Below are 14,236 nucleotides of genomic sequence, written 5' to 3'. Positions count from 1 at the left end.
TATGCAAATAAAACTTGTTTCCAAGCCTGGAATTCAAAAATAATCACCTGCTTTGAGGACACTGAGAGCAACATCCAAGGGGTTGGAGAGCAACATGTTACTCACAAGCTACTGGTTGGGGATCACTGCCATAGACTATTATCCCACTGTTACAATAGGCACCATCTCTCCCTACTATACCTGCTATCCCACAGTTACACTCCCTTCCCAGAGACTATTATCCCACTGTTACTATAGGCACCATATCTCCCTACTATACCTGCTATCCCACAGTCACACTCCCTTCCCAGAGACTATTATCCACTGTTACTATAGACACCATCTCTCCCTACTATACCTGCTATCCCACAGTCACACTCCCTTCCCAGAGACTATTATCCCACTGTTACTATAGACACCATCTCTCCCTACTATACCTGCTATCCCACAGTCACACTCCCTTCCCAGAGACTATTATCCACTGTTACTATAGGCACCATCTCTCCCTACTATACCTGCTATCCCACAGTCACACTCCCTTCCCAGAGACTATTATCCACTGTTACTATAGGCACCATATCTCCCTACTATACCTGCTATCCCACAGTTACACTCCCTTCCCAGAGACTATTATCCCACTGTTACAATAGGCACCATCTCTCCCTACTATACCTGCTATCCCACAGTTACACTCCCTTCCCAGAGACTATTATCCCACTGTTACTATAGGCACCATATCTCCCTACTATACCTGCTATCCCACAGTCACACTCCCTTCCCAGAGACTATTATCCACTGTTACTATAGACACCATCTCTCCCTACTATACCTGCTATCCCACAGTCACACTCCCTTCCCAGAGACTATTATCCCACTGTTACTATAGACACCATCTCTCCCTACTATACCTGCTATCCCACAGTCACACTCCCTTCCCAGAGACTATTATCCACTGTTACTATAGGCACCATCTCTCCCTACTATACCTGCTATCCCACAGTCACACTCCCTTCCCAGAGACTATTATCCACTGTTACTATAGGCACCATATCTCCCTACTATACCTGCTATCCCACAGTCACACTCCCTTCCCAGAGACTATTATCCACTGTTACTATAGACACCATCTCTCCCTACTATACCTGCTATCCCACAGTCACACTCCCTTCCCAGAGACTATTATCCCACTGTTACTATAGGCACCATCTCTCCCTACTATACCTGCTATCCCACAGTCACACTCCCTTCCCAGAGACTATTATCCCACTGTTACTATAGGCACCATCTCTCCCTACTATACCTGCTATCCCACAGTCACACTCCCTTCCCAGAGACTATTATCCCACTGTTACTATAGACACCATCTCTCCCTACTATACCTGCTATCCCACAGTCACACTCCCTTCCCAGAGACTATTATCCACTGTTACTATAGGCACCATCTCTCCCTACTATACCTGCTATCCCACAGTCACACTCCCTTCCCAGAGACTATTATCCACTGTTACTATAGGCACCATATCTCCCTACTATACCTGCTATCCCACAGTTACACTCCCTTCCCAGAGACTATTATCCCACTGTTACAATAGGCACCATCTCTCCCTACTATACCTGCTATCCCACAGTTACACTCCCTTCCCAGAGACTATTATCCCACTGTTACTATAGGCACCATATCTCCCTACTATACCTGCTATCCCACAGTCACACTCCCTTCCCAGAGACTATTATCCACTGTTACTATAGACACCATCTCTCCCTACTATACCTGCTATCCCACAGTCACACTCCCTTCCCAGAGACTATTATCCCACTGTTACTATAGACACCATCTCTCCCTACTATACCTGCTATCCCACAGTCACACTCCCTTCCCAGAGACTATTATCCACTGTTACTATAGGCACCATCTCTCCCTACTATACCTGCTATCCCACAGTCACACTCCCTTCCCAGAGACTATTATCCACTGTTACTATAGGCACCATATCTCCCTACTATACCTGCTATCCCACAGTCACACTCCCTTCCCAGAGACTATTATCCACTGTTACTATAGACACCATCTCTCCCTACTATACCTGCTATCCCACAGTCACACTCCCTTCCAGAGACTATTATCCCACTGTTACTATAGGCACCATCTCTCCCTACTATACCTGCTATCCCACAGTCACACTCCCTTCCCAGAGACTATTATCCCACTGTTACTATAGGCACCATCTCTCCCTACTATACCTGCTATCCCACAGTCACACTCCCTTCCCAGAGACTATTATCCCACTGTTACTATAGGCACCATCTCTCCCTACTATACCTGCTATCCCACAGTCACACTCCCTTCCCAGAGACTATTATCCACTGTTACTATAGGCACCATCTCTCCCTACTATACCTGCTATCCCACAGTTACACTCCCTTCCCAGAGACTATTATCCACTGTTACTATAGACACCATCTCTCCCTACTATACCTGCTATCCCACAGTCACACTCCCTTCCCAGAGACTATTATCCCACTGTTACTATAGGCACCATCTCTCCCTACTATACCTGCTATCCCACAGTCACACTCCCTTCTCAGAGACTATTATCCACTGTTACTATAGGCACCATCTCTCCCTACTATACCTGCTATCCCACAGTCACACTCCCTTCCCAGAGACTATTATCCACTGTTACTATAGGCACCATCTCTCCCTACTATACCTGCTATCCCACAGTCACACTCCCTTCCCAGAGACTATTATCCACTGTTACTATAGGCACCATCTCTCCCTACTATACCTGCTATCCCACAGTCACACTCCCTTCCCAGAGAAGGGGAAAGATCCCTCATTTTGGGACCTCACACAAAGGAGCAGATCTTTAAATATATGGCCAGCTTTACCATGAAGTATGGTACTACTACTACAGGTACCTGTGCTATTGAAATGTGCAAAAACAGTGTTACTAAATCTTCTTATGTATACTGTAAGTGGGAATGCAGTGAGAGGGAATCCTGTTTGTGATCCTGGTTCTTTAGAGCGTACCGAGACAACAGCAGCCCAAATATTTCCTTAGGGCCTTGGGAAAACAATGTGCATGTCTAGTGACAAAATAAAGGAGATTAAATCTGACACTTCCACTTGTTCACCATTCTCATGTCTGACATAGGTCACAAGGCAACTCAAGTGGGGCTGGTACTAACAGGAGCTTCGCACATGTACAGGGAAGGGGTCCCCTGGATTAGGGTTACCAGATCACCAAAGCAGAAGTAGCAGGAATCAACAGAGCATAAATGTGCTAAATCTGCATTCATACAGCAGGGGATGCTGGGAGTTGTAGTCTACTAACCTCCAGCTGAGCATTTCTCAAGTAGCCCGAGTACTGCCTAATTCTTTCCCACTCATTTGTGATCTGGTAAATATGTTGTTTAATATGAGAATATGTGGGGCTGCTGGAGGACCTTAATTATGACACAGTGATTCCAGCTTGGAACCCCACAATTTTATGGGTGCTACTACAGGAAGGCATGCTGGGCATTCTCTTGCCACCTCAATGCTTTCATTTAGGTGTTAAATAAAAGCATGGGGAGAAGTGCTGGAATAGATTTGGGGTTCATCTGATCTGTATACACTAAAAGCAGCTTTTACAGTATATTTTAGGGGTGTTGTAGAATGTATGCATGTCAGGCCTCCCACTTCTGCTGCTAGATGGGGGTCATCAGATGTACGTACACTTGCTACAGCTTGTACAGTTTATAGGTACATCAGGAGCACATGAATTTGAGGCCCCTCACGGGGTGCTACTTAAAACCTTCCACTTTTAGGGGTGCTATAGGGAGGTGTGCTGTTGCTCTAGTCTGATGTGTGCATAATTTTGGCAGCTGCTATATTTAAGGGGTGTAGCAGAATGTATCCACTTGTAGGGGTGCCCTAGGCTTGTTTTAGGGTTCATCTGATGTGTATACATTGCCTACAGCTTGTATAGTTTATTGGTATAGCAGGAGCAAATAAACTTGAGGCCCTGCTTCTAGGGGTGTGAAGGCATAATTTTGAGGGTTCATCAGGTCTATATTTACATTAATGGCAGCTCCTCTTTTTTAGGGGTGTAGCAGAACTGCATGCATTGTGAGCACTCGAAACCCACCACTTTTATGGGTGCTACAGTTTGGGGTGCTGGTCTAGTTTGAGGGTTCACTAGATGTGTATATACTAGCAGCAGCTTCTATATGTTAGGGGTGTAGCAGAAATTTATTTTAGGGGTTCTAAAGGGAGGTGTACTGGTGTAGTTTAAGGGTTCACTAGATGTGTGTATATACTAGCAGCGGCTTCTATTTTTTAGGGGTGTAGCAGAAATACATTTTAGGGGTGCTACAGTTTGGTGTGGTGGTCTAGTTTGAGGGTTCACTAGATGTGTGTATATACTAGCAGCAGCTTCTATATTTAGGGGGATAACAGCAATTTATTTTAGGGGTACTAAAGGGAGGTGTACTGGTCTAGTTTAAGGGTTCACTAGATGTGTATATACTAGCAGTGGCTTCTATATTTTAGGGGTGTTGCAGAATTTATTTTAGGGGTACTAAAGGTAATTGTGCTGCTGGTCTAGTTTGAGGGTTCACTAGATGTGTGTATATACTAGCAGCGGCTTCTATATTTTAAGGGTGTAGCAAAATCGCATGCGCTGTAAACACTTTAGACCCCACAAACTTGTAGGGGTGCTGGGGGGGCTTGCCTGATGTATCTGGGGTGCATCTCATGGCTGGATACTAGTACAGCTGGGACAGTCTGTAGATGGGGCAGAAGTGCAAGTGTTCAGGGGGGCAGTACCCCAGCAGTAGTGACGGAGCAGTAATGAAGAGGCAGCGTAGAGTCGGCGCAGAAGGGGTTACAGAGCTCAGACTGGCACTGGCCCTTTAAGGTGCTGAGAGAGAGAAGGACTGGGGCCCCTCCCAGCGGCCAGAGCCGAGCGAGTGATCGAGAGGAGACGGGGAATGATCTGCAGAGCTGCCGGGGTGGCCTGGCCGAGAGCTCCCCGCTAATCCCGCCTGAGCCCGAGCTGCCGCCGCTACTGACCCGTCTGAGCGCGAGGAGGCGCAATCACTGCAGCGGCCCCCGATGTCTCACTGAGTCGCGGCGCATCTGTCGCAGCGGGGACAATAGAGACGCACCGATTGCGCCCGGTCCCGCGGAGAATGGCGGATCCTCGCAGCCTGGAGAGCGTGTCCCTGCCCCTGGAGGTGAGAGCCAGACTGGCCGAGCTGGAGCTGGAATTATCCGAAGGTAAAATCGCTGCGACTCCGCTTTGGTCACTCAATGTCAGCTGCTGCCCGGGGAGGAGGGAGGGAGACAAATGCTGCTGCTTCTGATTCTGCTGCCAGAGATACGGCCACTGCGGGATCAGCTGTTACCAGGCTGCGAGTTGTAGTTCAGGCGCAGTGCAGGGGCCACAGCTTCATTCATATTCCTATTTGTGCTTTATTTCTGGGAGGCTTCTCTCTATCCCTGGGTGTGTGTGAGAGGGGCACCTAACCCTTTGGGTGTCAGCACATGGGGGTGAGGGTTAACTCTTTGCCCACAAGGAGCTGCTTTCCCAATGTGACAGTTCATCTCAATGGCAGAGAAAAAAAAGCCTCCCATCCTCCCCATTGCTGTGAGCGAGGCCTCCAGTCCCAGGTTCCTCAGTGCAGATATACAGTGTGTGTGCCGGCAGTGAAGGGGTTAACGCATTAGCTGCAGTCTCAGGCAAATATGTGCCACTCCAGGGGTATGTGGCAGGCTGAGAAGTCAAGTGGCTACTAATTATCTCTCTCTCTCTATATATATATATATTTACTGTGTATATCAGGGATGTAGGCTTCAATGTGCATTATGTAATGTGTGACAGGGAGCTGCTCGCTCTGCATCTGGAAAACGGCGCTGTCCGTATGTTCTCATCTGGATTGTTCTCATACAGGAGACAATTCCGTGACATTAACCCTGTCCTTCCCTGGCAGCACTGAGTCATGCTTCTGCCTCATTCTGATTGTCTGCGGCGTGTCATTGGCTGTCATACAATATATATATATATATATATATATATATATATATATAAATACACGCGTGTCTTTGTGTGTTGAGCGAGTGTAGAATAAAGGGTTAATGTGGCGCCTCCTGTGTACTTGATACAGACAGAGACTCACTGTCAGGCACAGCACATAACGGTTATGGATTAGGAGGGGTTGTACTTTGACTCCCAGCTTTGGTTCTGGGGGAATGCTGGGAATTGTAGTATAACATCTGGCGGACTGCAGGTAACCCCGCCCTGTTCATTCCCTTCTGTCAATGGAATTGGAGTTCATCTAATGCTCAGGCCTCTCCATAAACACAGGGAGCACTTCATTCACTTCACATCATTAACCCTGAATCAATTGTCCCGTGTACAGCGCAGGGTACACCACTCGCATCTCCATGACGACCGCATCTCTTTAAACGGGGTCCGTCCTAAAAGAGTTCACCCTCTTCCTACAGAGAACACTTGAATTTCAATTGCAGTGGGCTTTTTTTCCTGTCAACCTTGGGTTCCTAAATAGTGCAGGACTACAACTCCCAGCATGCTCTTACATACGCTGGGCTAAAGCCATGCTGGGATCAGTAGGCCTATTCAGTGGGAAGCATTATTCATCATTATTAGCTGATATGTACTTGCCACCTATAAACCCTCTCAACCAATCAGCAATTAGTTTTTGTGGTGTGTAGGTGTAATCATGGGAGCAAGAACCTGATTGGTTGCGAGGGATACTGCTCCATTTGCATCTGCCTTTCCTATAATAATGGCCTGGTTCAGCAGAACCCTAGAATTTTCCTAAAATACTGCACTAGACAATCAGGGATAAGACTGTGGATAAATCTGGATGTGGCATTTGCCACGGGTGACAGTTGCGACTCCAGAACAAAGCGAGTAACTGGGTCAATGTGTGTGTGTGAGCCGAGAGTGTGGCTTGTAATCCTGTCTCACTTGTGTGTTATTGTGACACTTTCACAAGTCAGTGCAAATGTGTGTGTCACTCGGTGTGTCAGCTGCAGTGGAAGGGCCCAGACAAACAAGGGCCCCAGACAAACAAGGGCCCCAGACAAACAAGGGCCCCAGGCCCTTACACACGTTTGCATTTTCTCACTGACAAAGAGGTGAAGCAGTTTGACTCCATTTCTTTTGATCCCGGCTTATGGAGGTCCGACCTGCAGCTGTGACTACAACTCCCAGAATCCCCTCCGACTGCAGGGACGCCTGTTGCACATCCTTACATGTGGACTTTTAGATCCCAGCTGTATCTCTCTGTGCATGATGGGAATTGTAGTTTATAGGATTACCTTCTGCATAGAGGTATAATAGGCATCAGCAGGTGGATGAATGTTTTTTTTTTTATTCGCACCGCTTGAAAATATGTGTGTGTGGCACACCGGGCTGTATTCCCATGTATTATACATACGGCTAGTTGTACATAACTGTCACACTGTGTGTATAGTTAAGGCTGTAAATGTGGCATTGAGTGTATAGTAGTGATGGACGAATTTGTCCCGTTTCACTTTGCCACGAATTTTTGTGAATTTCCCATTTAACTGGCGACAATTTGCCAGCGCCCAATTTGACGCTGGCGAATTGTTGCAGGCATCAAAATCAACGTTTCGATAATTTTTTGCCAGTTTCGGGAATTTCGAGGGAAATTAGCAAAATCCGTGGCGAAGCGAAATGGGACAAATTCACCCATCACTACTATACAAACAACTACTACTAACAAATTTGACGCCGGCGGCCATTAAAGTCAATGGGCGTCCGTTATCGTCGCCGGCATCGGAACAGTCTCTGGCGTCGAAAAGACTTTGACGCCGGCGTCTAAACCGTCACCGGCGGCAAATTTTTTTGATGCCGGCAAATTTTCGCCGGTGAATTTTTACGGCAAATTCGTAAATTTATTTGCCAGCGGTGAAACGGGCAAATTCACAGCGAATTCGTGCCTGGCAAATAAATTTGCCTATCACTAGTGTATAATAAGACACATTCTTGGGTGAGGGGTTAGTGTGTCCATTAATACAATATGCAGGCTGTGTTGGACTACAACTCCCATAATCCAATGATAGTCGTTGTTGTGAAGTGTAATTTAAGAAGTGCAGGAGATCTGCAGGTTTCATTACAATTCAAGGGACCCCTCCTTGGAAATCCCGGTCCCAGTCCAATTTGCCGGTATTGACAGCCCTGGTTTTAGGCTTTGTGCCGTACTTTACACAAATGCTGGATATACATTGAAGTCAATTGGCGTCAAAAGAATTTTGACGCACGTCAGTTTTGATGCGAGCAACAATTATTATACTTACAACAATTTTTTGTCCAAATGCAGTAAAGTCAACGGGCGCCCGAATAATTTCGAAGAGCGTAAATTTTTTTTTTTTGTTGCGGTGAATTTTTGCAGCATTTTCACAAATACATTCACGGGCAGCAAAACGCGGAAATGAATCCATGCCTGGTGAATTTATTCATCCGTCACTAGGGATGTACCCAAACCATTTTGGATTCGCCGAACCCTTCACGAAAGATTTGGCCGAATACCGAACCCAAATTTGCATATGCAAATTAGGGGTGGGAAGGGAAAAATATTTTTTACTTCCTTGATTTGTGACAAAAAGTCATGCAATTTCCCTCCCCGCCCCTAATTTGCATAGGATTCGGTTCGGCCTGGCAGAAGGATTCGGACGAATCCGAATCCTGCTGAAAAAGGCTGAATCCTGGCCGAATCCCGAACCAAATCCTGGATTCGGTGCATCCCTACCCGTCACTATTCTGCACATCTGATCTCCATTCAGCAGGGTGGGGCCTCCCTTACAGATTTTAGGGTTCATGAGAAGTTTAGGAGCTGATCGGCCCTTTTTTGATCCCAGCACAGATCTGCCGTCATCTTTCCCCATGAGATTAGATTTCAAAGCTAGGAGTAGCAACTGTGGCCCCTTATTGAGCCTTTCTCATTTACAGTAGCCAAAATCTGCTGCCAGTCCTGGTGCCTGGGCCTTACACCTACTTGTAGCCTCCCTTTTATGTAGTGTTACAGTATATCAGCCCAGTGTACTGTATGTGTGTGTGTGTCTGTATGTATGTGTCTGTATTTGTGTGTGTATGTATGTATGTGTGTGTGTGTGTGTGTGTGTGTGTGTATGTTTGTGTGTGTATGTTTGTGTGTGTGCCATAGGGTTCTGCTCTGCTGAGAGCCAAGGGGCCACTTAGAATGGAAAGGCGCCTCCTCCTGTGCTGATTGCTGCATCTCCCTCCCTCCCTGGGTCAGTATAACAGGATTAGGGAAGCATTTACACAATCATCCTCAGTCAGTAGTGATGGGCCAATTTTATTTCGGCAGGTGCCAATTCGCTGCGAATTTCCACGTTTTGCCGCTGCGAAATTATTATTTTAATGCCGGCGACAATTAATAGGCGCCCATTGACTTTAATGCTCATCAGAATTGTCGCCGGCGACAAAATTCGCGTTTTGCTAATTTATCGCTGTTTCTTTTTCGGCGAAGTGAAACGGGAGAAATTCGCCCATCGATGTCCGCAGGTCCGTGCCCAGGGCCCATGTTCCCAGTTCCATGCAGCGGGGCCCTCATCATCATCATCATCCTCCTGCACTGACTAATTCTATTAACTATTTAACATGCACATCACACCTGGGGGTCTGAGGCAGAGATCTCAGTCTGTGCATTGGAACCGTCTCCATAAATAGGCCCCCAGCTCCCAAAATGTATATCCCCCCCCCCTCCAGCCAGGAATCAGCCTCCAGATTCTCATTTTCATCTGTTTCTTCCCTCCTGCCAATTAACTAAATGCCACCCTGACATCAGATCAGTTTGGCAGCAGCAGGGAGGGGCCTGATCATTTCATTCTATTCCTTATTTTACACTTTACAAGGGAAGCAGCTGGGATTCTGCCAGAGCAGGTTGTTCTATAGTGACTGCCATTCAATACAAACTCCATGCAGATAGTGCCCTGGTCAGAATCGAACCCATGACCCCAGAGCTGCGCATCAATATCAATTGCTGATCAATATCAACGAAATACTGATTGCTGAGTTGCCCATATAACTTCCATCTGCTGATTAGAAATGAGGGTGGGGTGTAATGCAATAAAAGGTCTAGTAACCCATAGCAACCAATTAGACGTTAGCATTGCCTGGGCACTTTGCCCCTTTTAGCCCAACTTGGGTGCAGTAATGGCTTCTCAGGACTTCTCAAAACTACAGTATGCAGCACAGTAAATGGTCGGGTAGGGACTGGCACCTATCCAAAAAGAAACATAAGTCATAAAGTGTAACAAGCAGTCACTGGAAAGGGAAATTTTCTTTTATTGTGCAAAAACAGACTTTGGCTGGAATTCCCCTTTAATTACAAAAAAAAAAGTCTGTAGCCACCTTTGTACTTCTATAGGTAAATATAACAGTTAAAGGGGTACTGTCAATGTTATTTTGGCATCAGTTAATAGTGCTGCTCCAGCAGAATTCTGCACTGAAATCCGTTTCTCAAAAGAGCAAATAGATTTTTTTATATTTAATTTTGAAATCTGACATGGGACTAGACATATTGTCAGGTTCCCAGCTGCCCCCAGTCATGTGACTTGTGCTCTGATACTCTTTACTGCTGTACTGCAAGTTGGAGTGGTATCACCTCCACACTTTTCCATACCTCCCCACTGTCCCGTTTTTAGGTCTCTTACAGACAAGCAGTTTTACTTGCATTCCCCTGCGTTGCGCTTTCTTCCGTTCAGCCGCAGGGGAGCGCAGGAGTAGACGCACTGAATTATTGTCAAGGGGCTGTACTCACACAGACGCGTGTAGGCGTCAAACGCAGGTTACGACGCCTGTTGCATTTTACCTGCATTTGGCACAGGTAGAACCGCTCGTCTATAAGAGCGAGGGACAGTCCCTCTTTTGACAGCTCAACCCGCAGTCCCTCGTTTGTACTGGAAAGTGCCGTTTTTCTCTGCACTGAACAGCCAGAAAAAGAAACAAAGTTTCTAACTTAATTGGCTTTTGGCAGCGAGCGCAGAACAGCCTCAGCAACACATAAGGTACTTTTGTGACAATTTCGAGATAAGCAAATAAGTAATTGTAACAATATAAGATAACTGGTCCCTTGGGAGTAGTTAGACTTAGCTTAAAGGGCCATTCACCTTCATTACTAAAACTGTAATAACTGAGAAAAAAAACACAGAAATATGTTCAAACTTTCATAACCTGCCAAATTTTTAAAAATGAACATGGTAATTAGGGGGTGTGACCAAAAAACAGACATGGTCAAAAAATAATTTGCCGCAATACGCGCACCTACTTTTATTTCCCTCGTTTTATTTCCAAAATGTTGCACGTTATGCCTTTCCCCAGAACCTTATAACAGCTCCCGAACACAAGATAACAGCTGCCTGGTAGATCTAAGAACAACACTCAATAGTAAAATCCAGGTCCCACTGAGACACATTCAGTTACATTGAGTAGGAGAAACAACAGCCTGCCAGAAAGCAGTTCTAGTTCTGAAAGCACATGACCAGGCACAATGACCTGAGATGCACCTACACACCAATATTACAACTAAAATAAATTCACTTGCTGGTTCAGGAATGACATTTTATATTGTAGAGTGAATTATTTGCAGAGTAAACAGTGTCATTTAGAAATAAAAACGACATCATATAAATAATGACACAATCCCTTTAAACATTCTTTCTTTCTCTCGCATGGCAGCAGTGTTGTCACGCTTTATGGCTGACGTTCTTGCTATCTTTATAACAGAGCGTTTGGTCACAGCAGTCATGTGTCCTTGTTGACACCCCTTGTTTACACCAGTGCAGAATTAAGAGCAACTAACAAGATTAAAGGGCATGTAAACCCTCAAATAAAATTGTTCCTGAAAAAAAACAACTTTCCAATGCACACTCATGAAGGTATTTCAGTGGTTTTAATTAGCAGTAGGCCCCCCATTCTTCTCTGTTGCACAGGTGCATATTTCACACTGTGGATTTGTGCCCCCCCCCCATCGCTGTGTTAAGGCTTTAATCGGTGCAGGGGGTACAGGCTTGTCTCATGCACCAACATCTTTAAGAAATTAGGCCTTTGATTTAGTGCCTAAAAAAACTATTTGGATATAATTATAAAGTTCTGTGGATGGGTTTGCTTACAGCGCCGGGAGGTGTTTAGGTCCCCCAGATGTTGTTGGACTACAACTCCCAGCATGCCTTAACTTTTCTTTATATGCTGATGAATGCTGGGGTTGTGGTTCTGCACCATCTGAGGATACCCATTTATAAATGAACTATATGTGTGAGTGATCAGGTTGATTTGGGCCTCATTCCCAGCACAAGAATTTTAGCAGCTGCTGTGGACTCATTGGATTAGAACCCCTCTGCTCATTTCTCATTGGATCAGAACCCTTCTGCTCATTTCTCATTGGATCGGAAACCCTTCTGCTCATTTCTCATTGGATCGGAAACTCTTCTGCTCATTTCTCATTGGATCGGAAACCCTTTTGCTCATTTCTCATTGGATCGGAAACCCTTTTGCTCATTTCTCATTGGATCGGAACCCTTCTGCTCATTTCTCATTGGGTCGGAACCCTTCTGCTCATTTCTCATTGGGTCAGAACCCTTCTGCTCATTTCCTATTGGATCGGAACCCTTCTGCTCATTTCTCATTGGATCGGAACCCTTCTGCTCATTTCTCATTGGGTCAGAACTCTTCTGCTCATTTCCTATTGGATCGGAACCCTTCTGCTCATTTCTCATTGGATCGGAATCCTTCTGCTCATTTCTCATTGGACCGGAATCCTTCTGCTCATTTTTCATTGGATTGGAACCCTTCTGCTCATTTTTCATTGGATCGGAAACCCTTCTGATCATTTATCATTGGATTGGAACCCTTCTTCTCATTTCTCATTGGATCGGAAACCCTTCTGCTCATTTCTCTGGTGGCCATTCCACCCCCAACCGAATTGCAGCCATTGCAGCTTCCATATTCATATATCTGCTTTCACCCTCACCTCTATGGTTGATTAAATGAGTTGCTTAAAGGGGAACTCCAGGCTTTTTGGTGGCTGCATCCTACAGTGGCATTCTGCAGTGCTTGGAAAAGCTGTACAGCAGCCCTATGTCCCTGTAACTAAACTTTTTAATGGCTTTTAGATTTTCTTTAATTCCAAATGGACTGAAATGTCAAATCTAGCCCAGAACCTGCCTAAGCTTATATGTAATTTGCGATCTACGTTTTTTTTAAAGGGGAAGTAAACCCAAAAAGAAAATGCGACAGACGGGCAGGCGATCACGGTATAATTCACCTTGCCTAAGGTCCCTGTTTCAGGGCAGTAACGGTGAGTTAAACTGTGATCGCTTGCCTGTCTGTCACATACAGAGAAATAAATGACTAGGGCACTGCAGAAGAAACCCATTGAATAAATAATGTAGGAGGTGCTAATGGAGAACACTCTGCTATATAATGTATTTGTGTGGCCGACGCTTGGATGTTTCCTGCAATCGCCTGGGCTTTTTCCAGTGACACTTAGAGCACAGCTGAGCCTCGCATTGGGCTGATGCAATGAAGCTGCAGGGAAACACCTATATATGTTCCTCTGCTAATATTGTGTATATATATATATATATATTATAGTATCCATTGCCCCGAGGCCTATGAGAGCTACAGTCTGCCTCTTTGGCCTCATGCGTGATTGGCCTCTTGCCAGGGGCGTAACTACAGAGGCAGCAGACCCTGAGGCTGCAGGGGGGGCCCAGGAGGTATAGGAGCCCAATGAGGCCATAATTAATGAATCATTTTCATATATATTGGTAAAACAGGACAACCTTTTGATATTTTGGGTTCCCTAAAATTATTTTGCTGTGGGGCCCAGTAAAATCTACTTGCGTCACTGCCTGTGGCGCAGAAAAGCAACAAATATCCTTGTAATATATATCCTTATACAGGTATGGGATCCGTTATACGTTAACCTGTTATCTTGAAAGCTCCAAATTGCAGAAAGGCCCGACTGCCATCCCGCTGGCTATAATCTAAATCACTGGCAGGATGGCACTCGAAGTGCTTCGTTTTCAGAACTTCGGAAAACTAATCGCACCGACTGCCACCCCGCCGGCGATATAGATTCTAACCGGCCCGAGGCAGTTCGGGGAGATAAGTCGCCCCGAAGAAGAGGAGATTTGTCACAGGACGACTAATCTCCCCGAATCTGAGCGTGTGTCTCTGCCCTAAAGGTGACTGTT

The 14,236-nt window shown here is 45.7% G+C and overlaps 1 protein-coding gene across 9 annotated transcripts in view; it reads left to right on the top strand.

Annotated features, from left to right (window-relative positions):
* Positions 1-4,829: 4,829 nt before the first annotated feature.
* LOC108719832 (disco-interacting protein 2 homolog C-like) overlaps positions 4,830-14,236 on the top strand; it is a 265,083-nt gene continuing 255,676 nt past the window's right edge. For 3 of the 9 annotated variants that reach the window (XM_041567370.1, XM_041567364.1, XM_041567365.1), the window contains exon 1: positions 4,831-5,245. In XM_041567370.1, the coding sequence (XP_041423304.1) occupies positions 5,158-5,245 (88 nt within the window). In that variant the 5' untranslated portion in view covers positions 4,831-5,157. Of the gene's footprint in view, positions 5,246-14,236 lie in introns of all 9 variants that reach the window. The other 6 variants (XM_041567366.1, XM_041567363.1, XM_041567368.1 and 3 more) reach the window with 5 other exon arrangements.

The sequence above is a fragment of the Xenopus laevis genome, chromosome 6S (assembly GCF_017654675.1).
Source record: "Xenopus laevis strain J_2021 chromosome 6S, Xenopus_laevis_v10.1, whole genome shotgun sequence".
NCBI classification, from domain to species: domain Eukaryota; kingdom Metazoa; phylum Chordata; class Amphibia; order Anura; family Pipidae; genus Xenopus; species Xenopus laevis.
The sequence above is the reverse complement of the archived record's forward strand: the minus strand, read 5'-3'. Positions and strand labels throughout refer to the sequence as shown.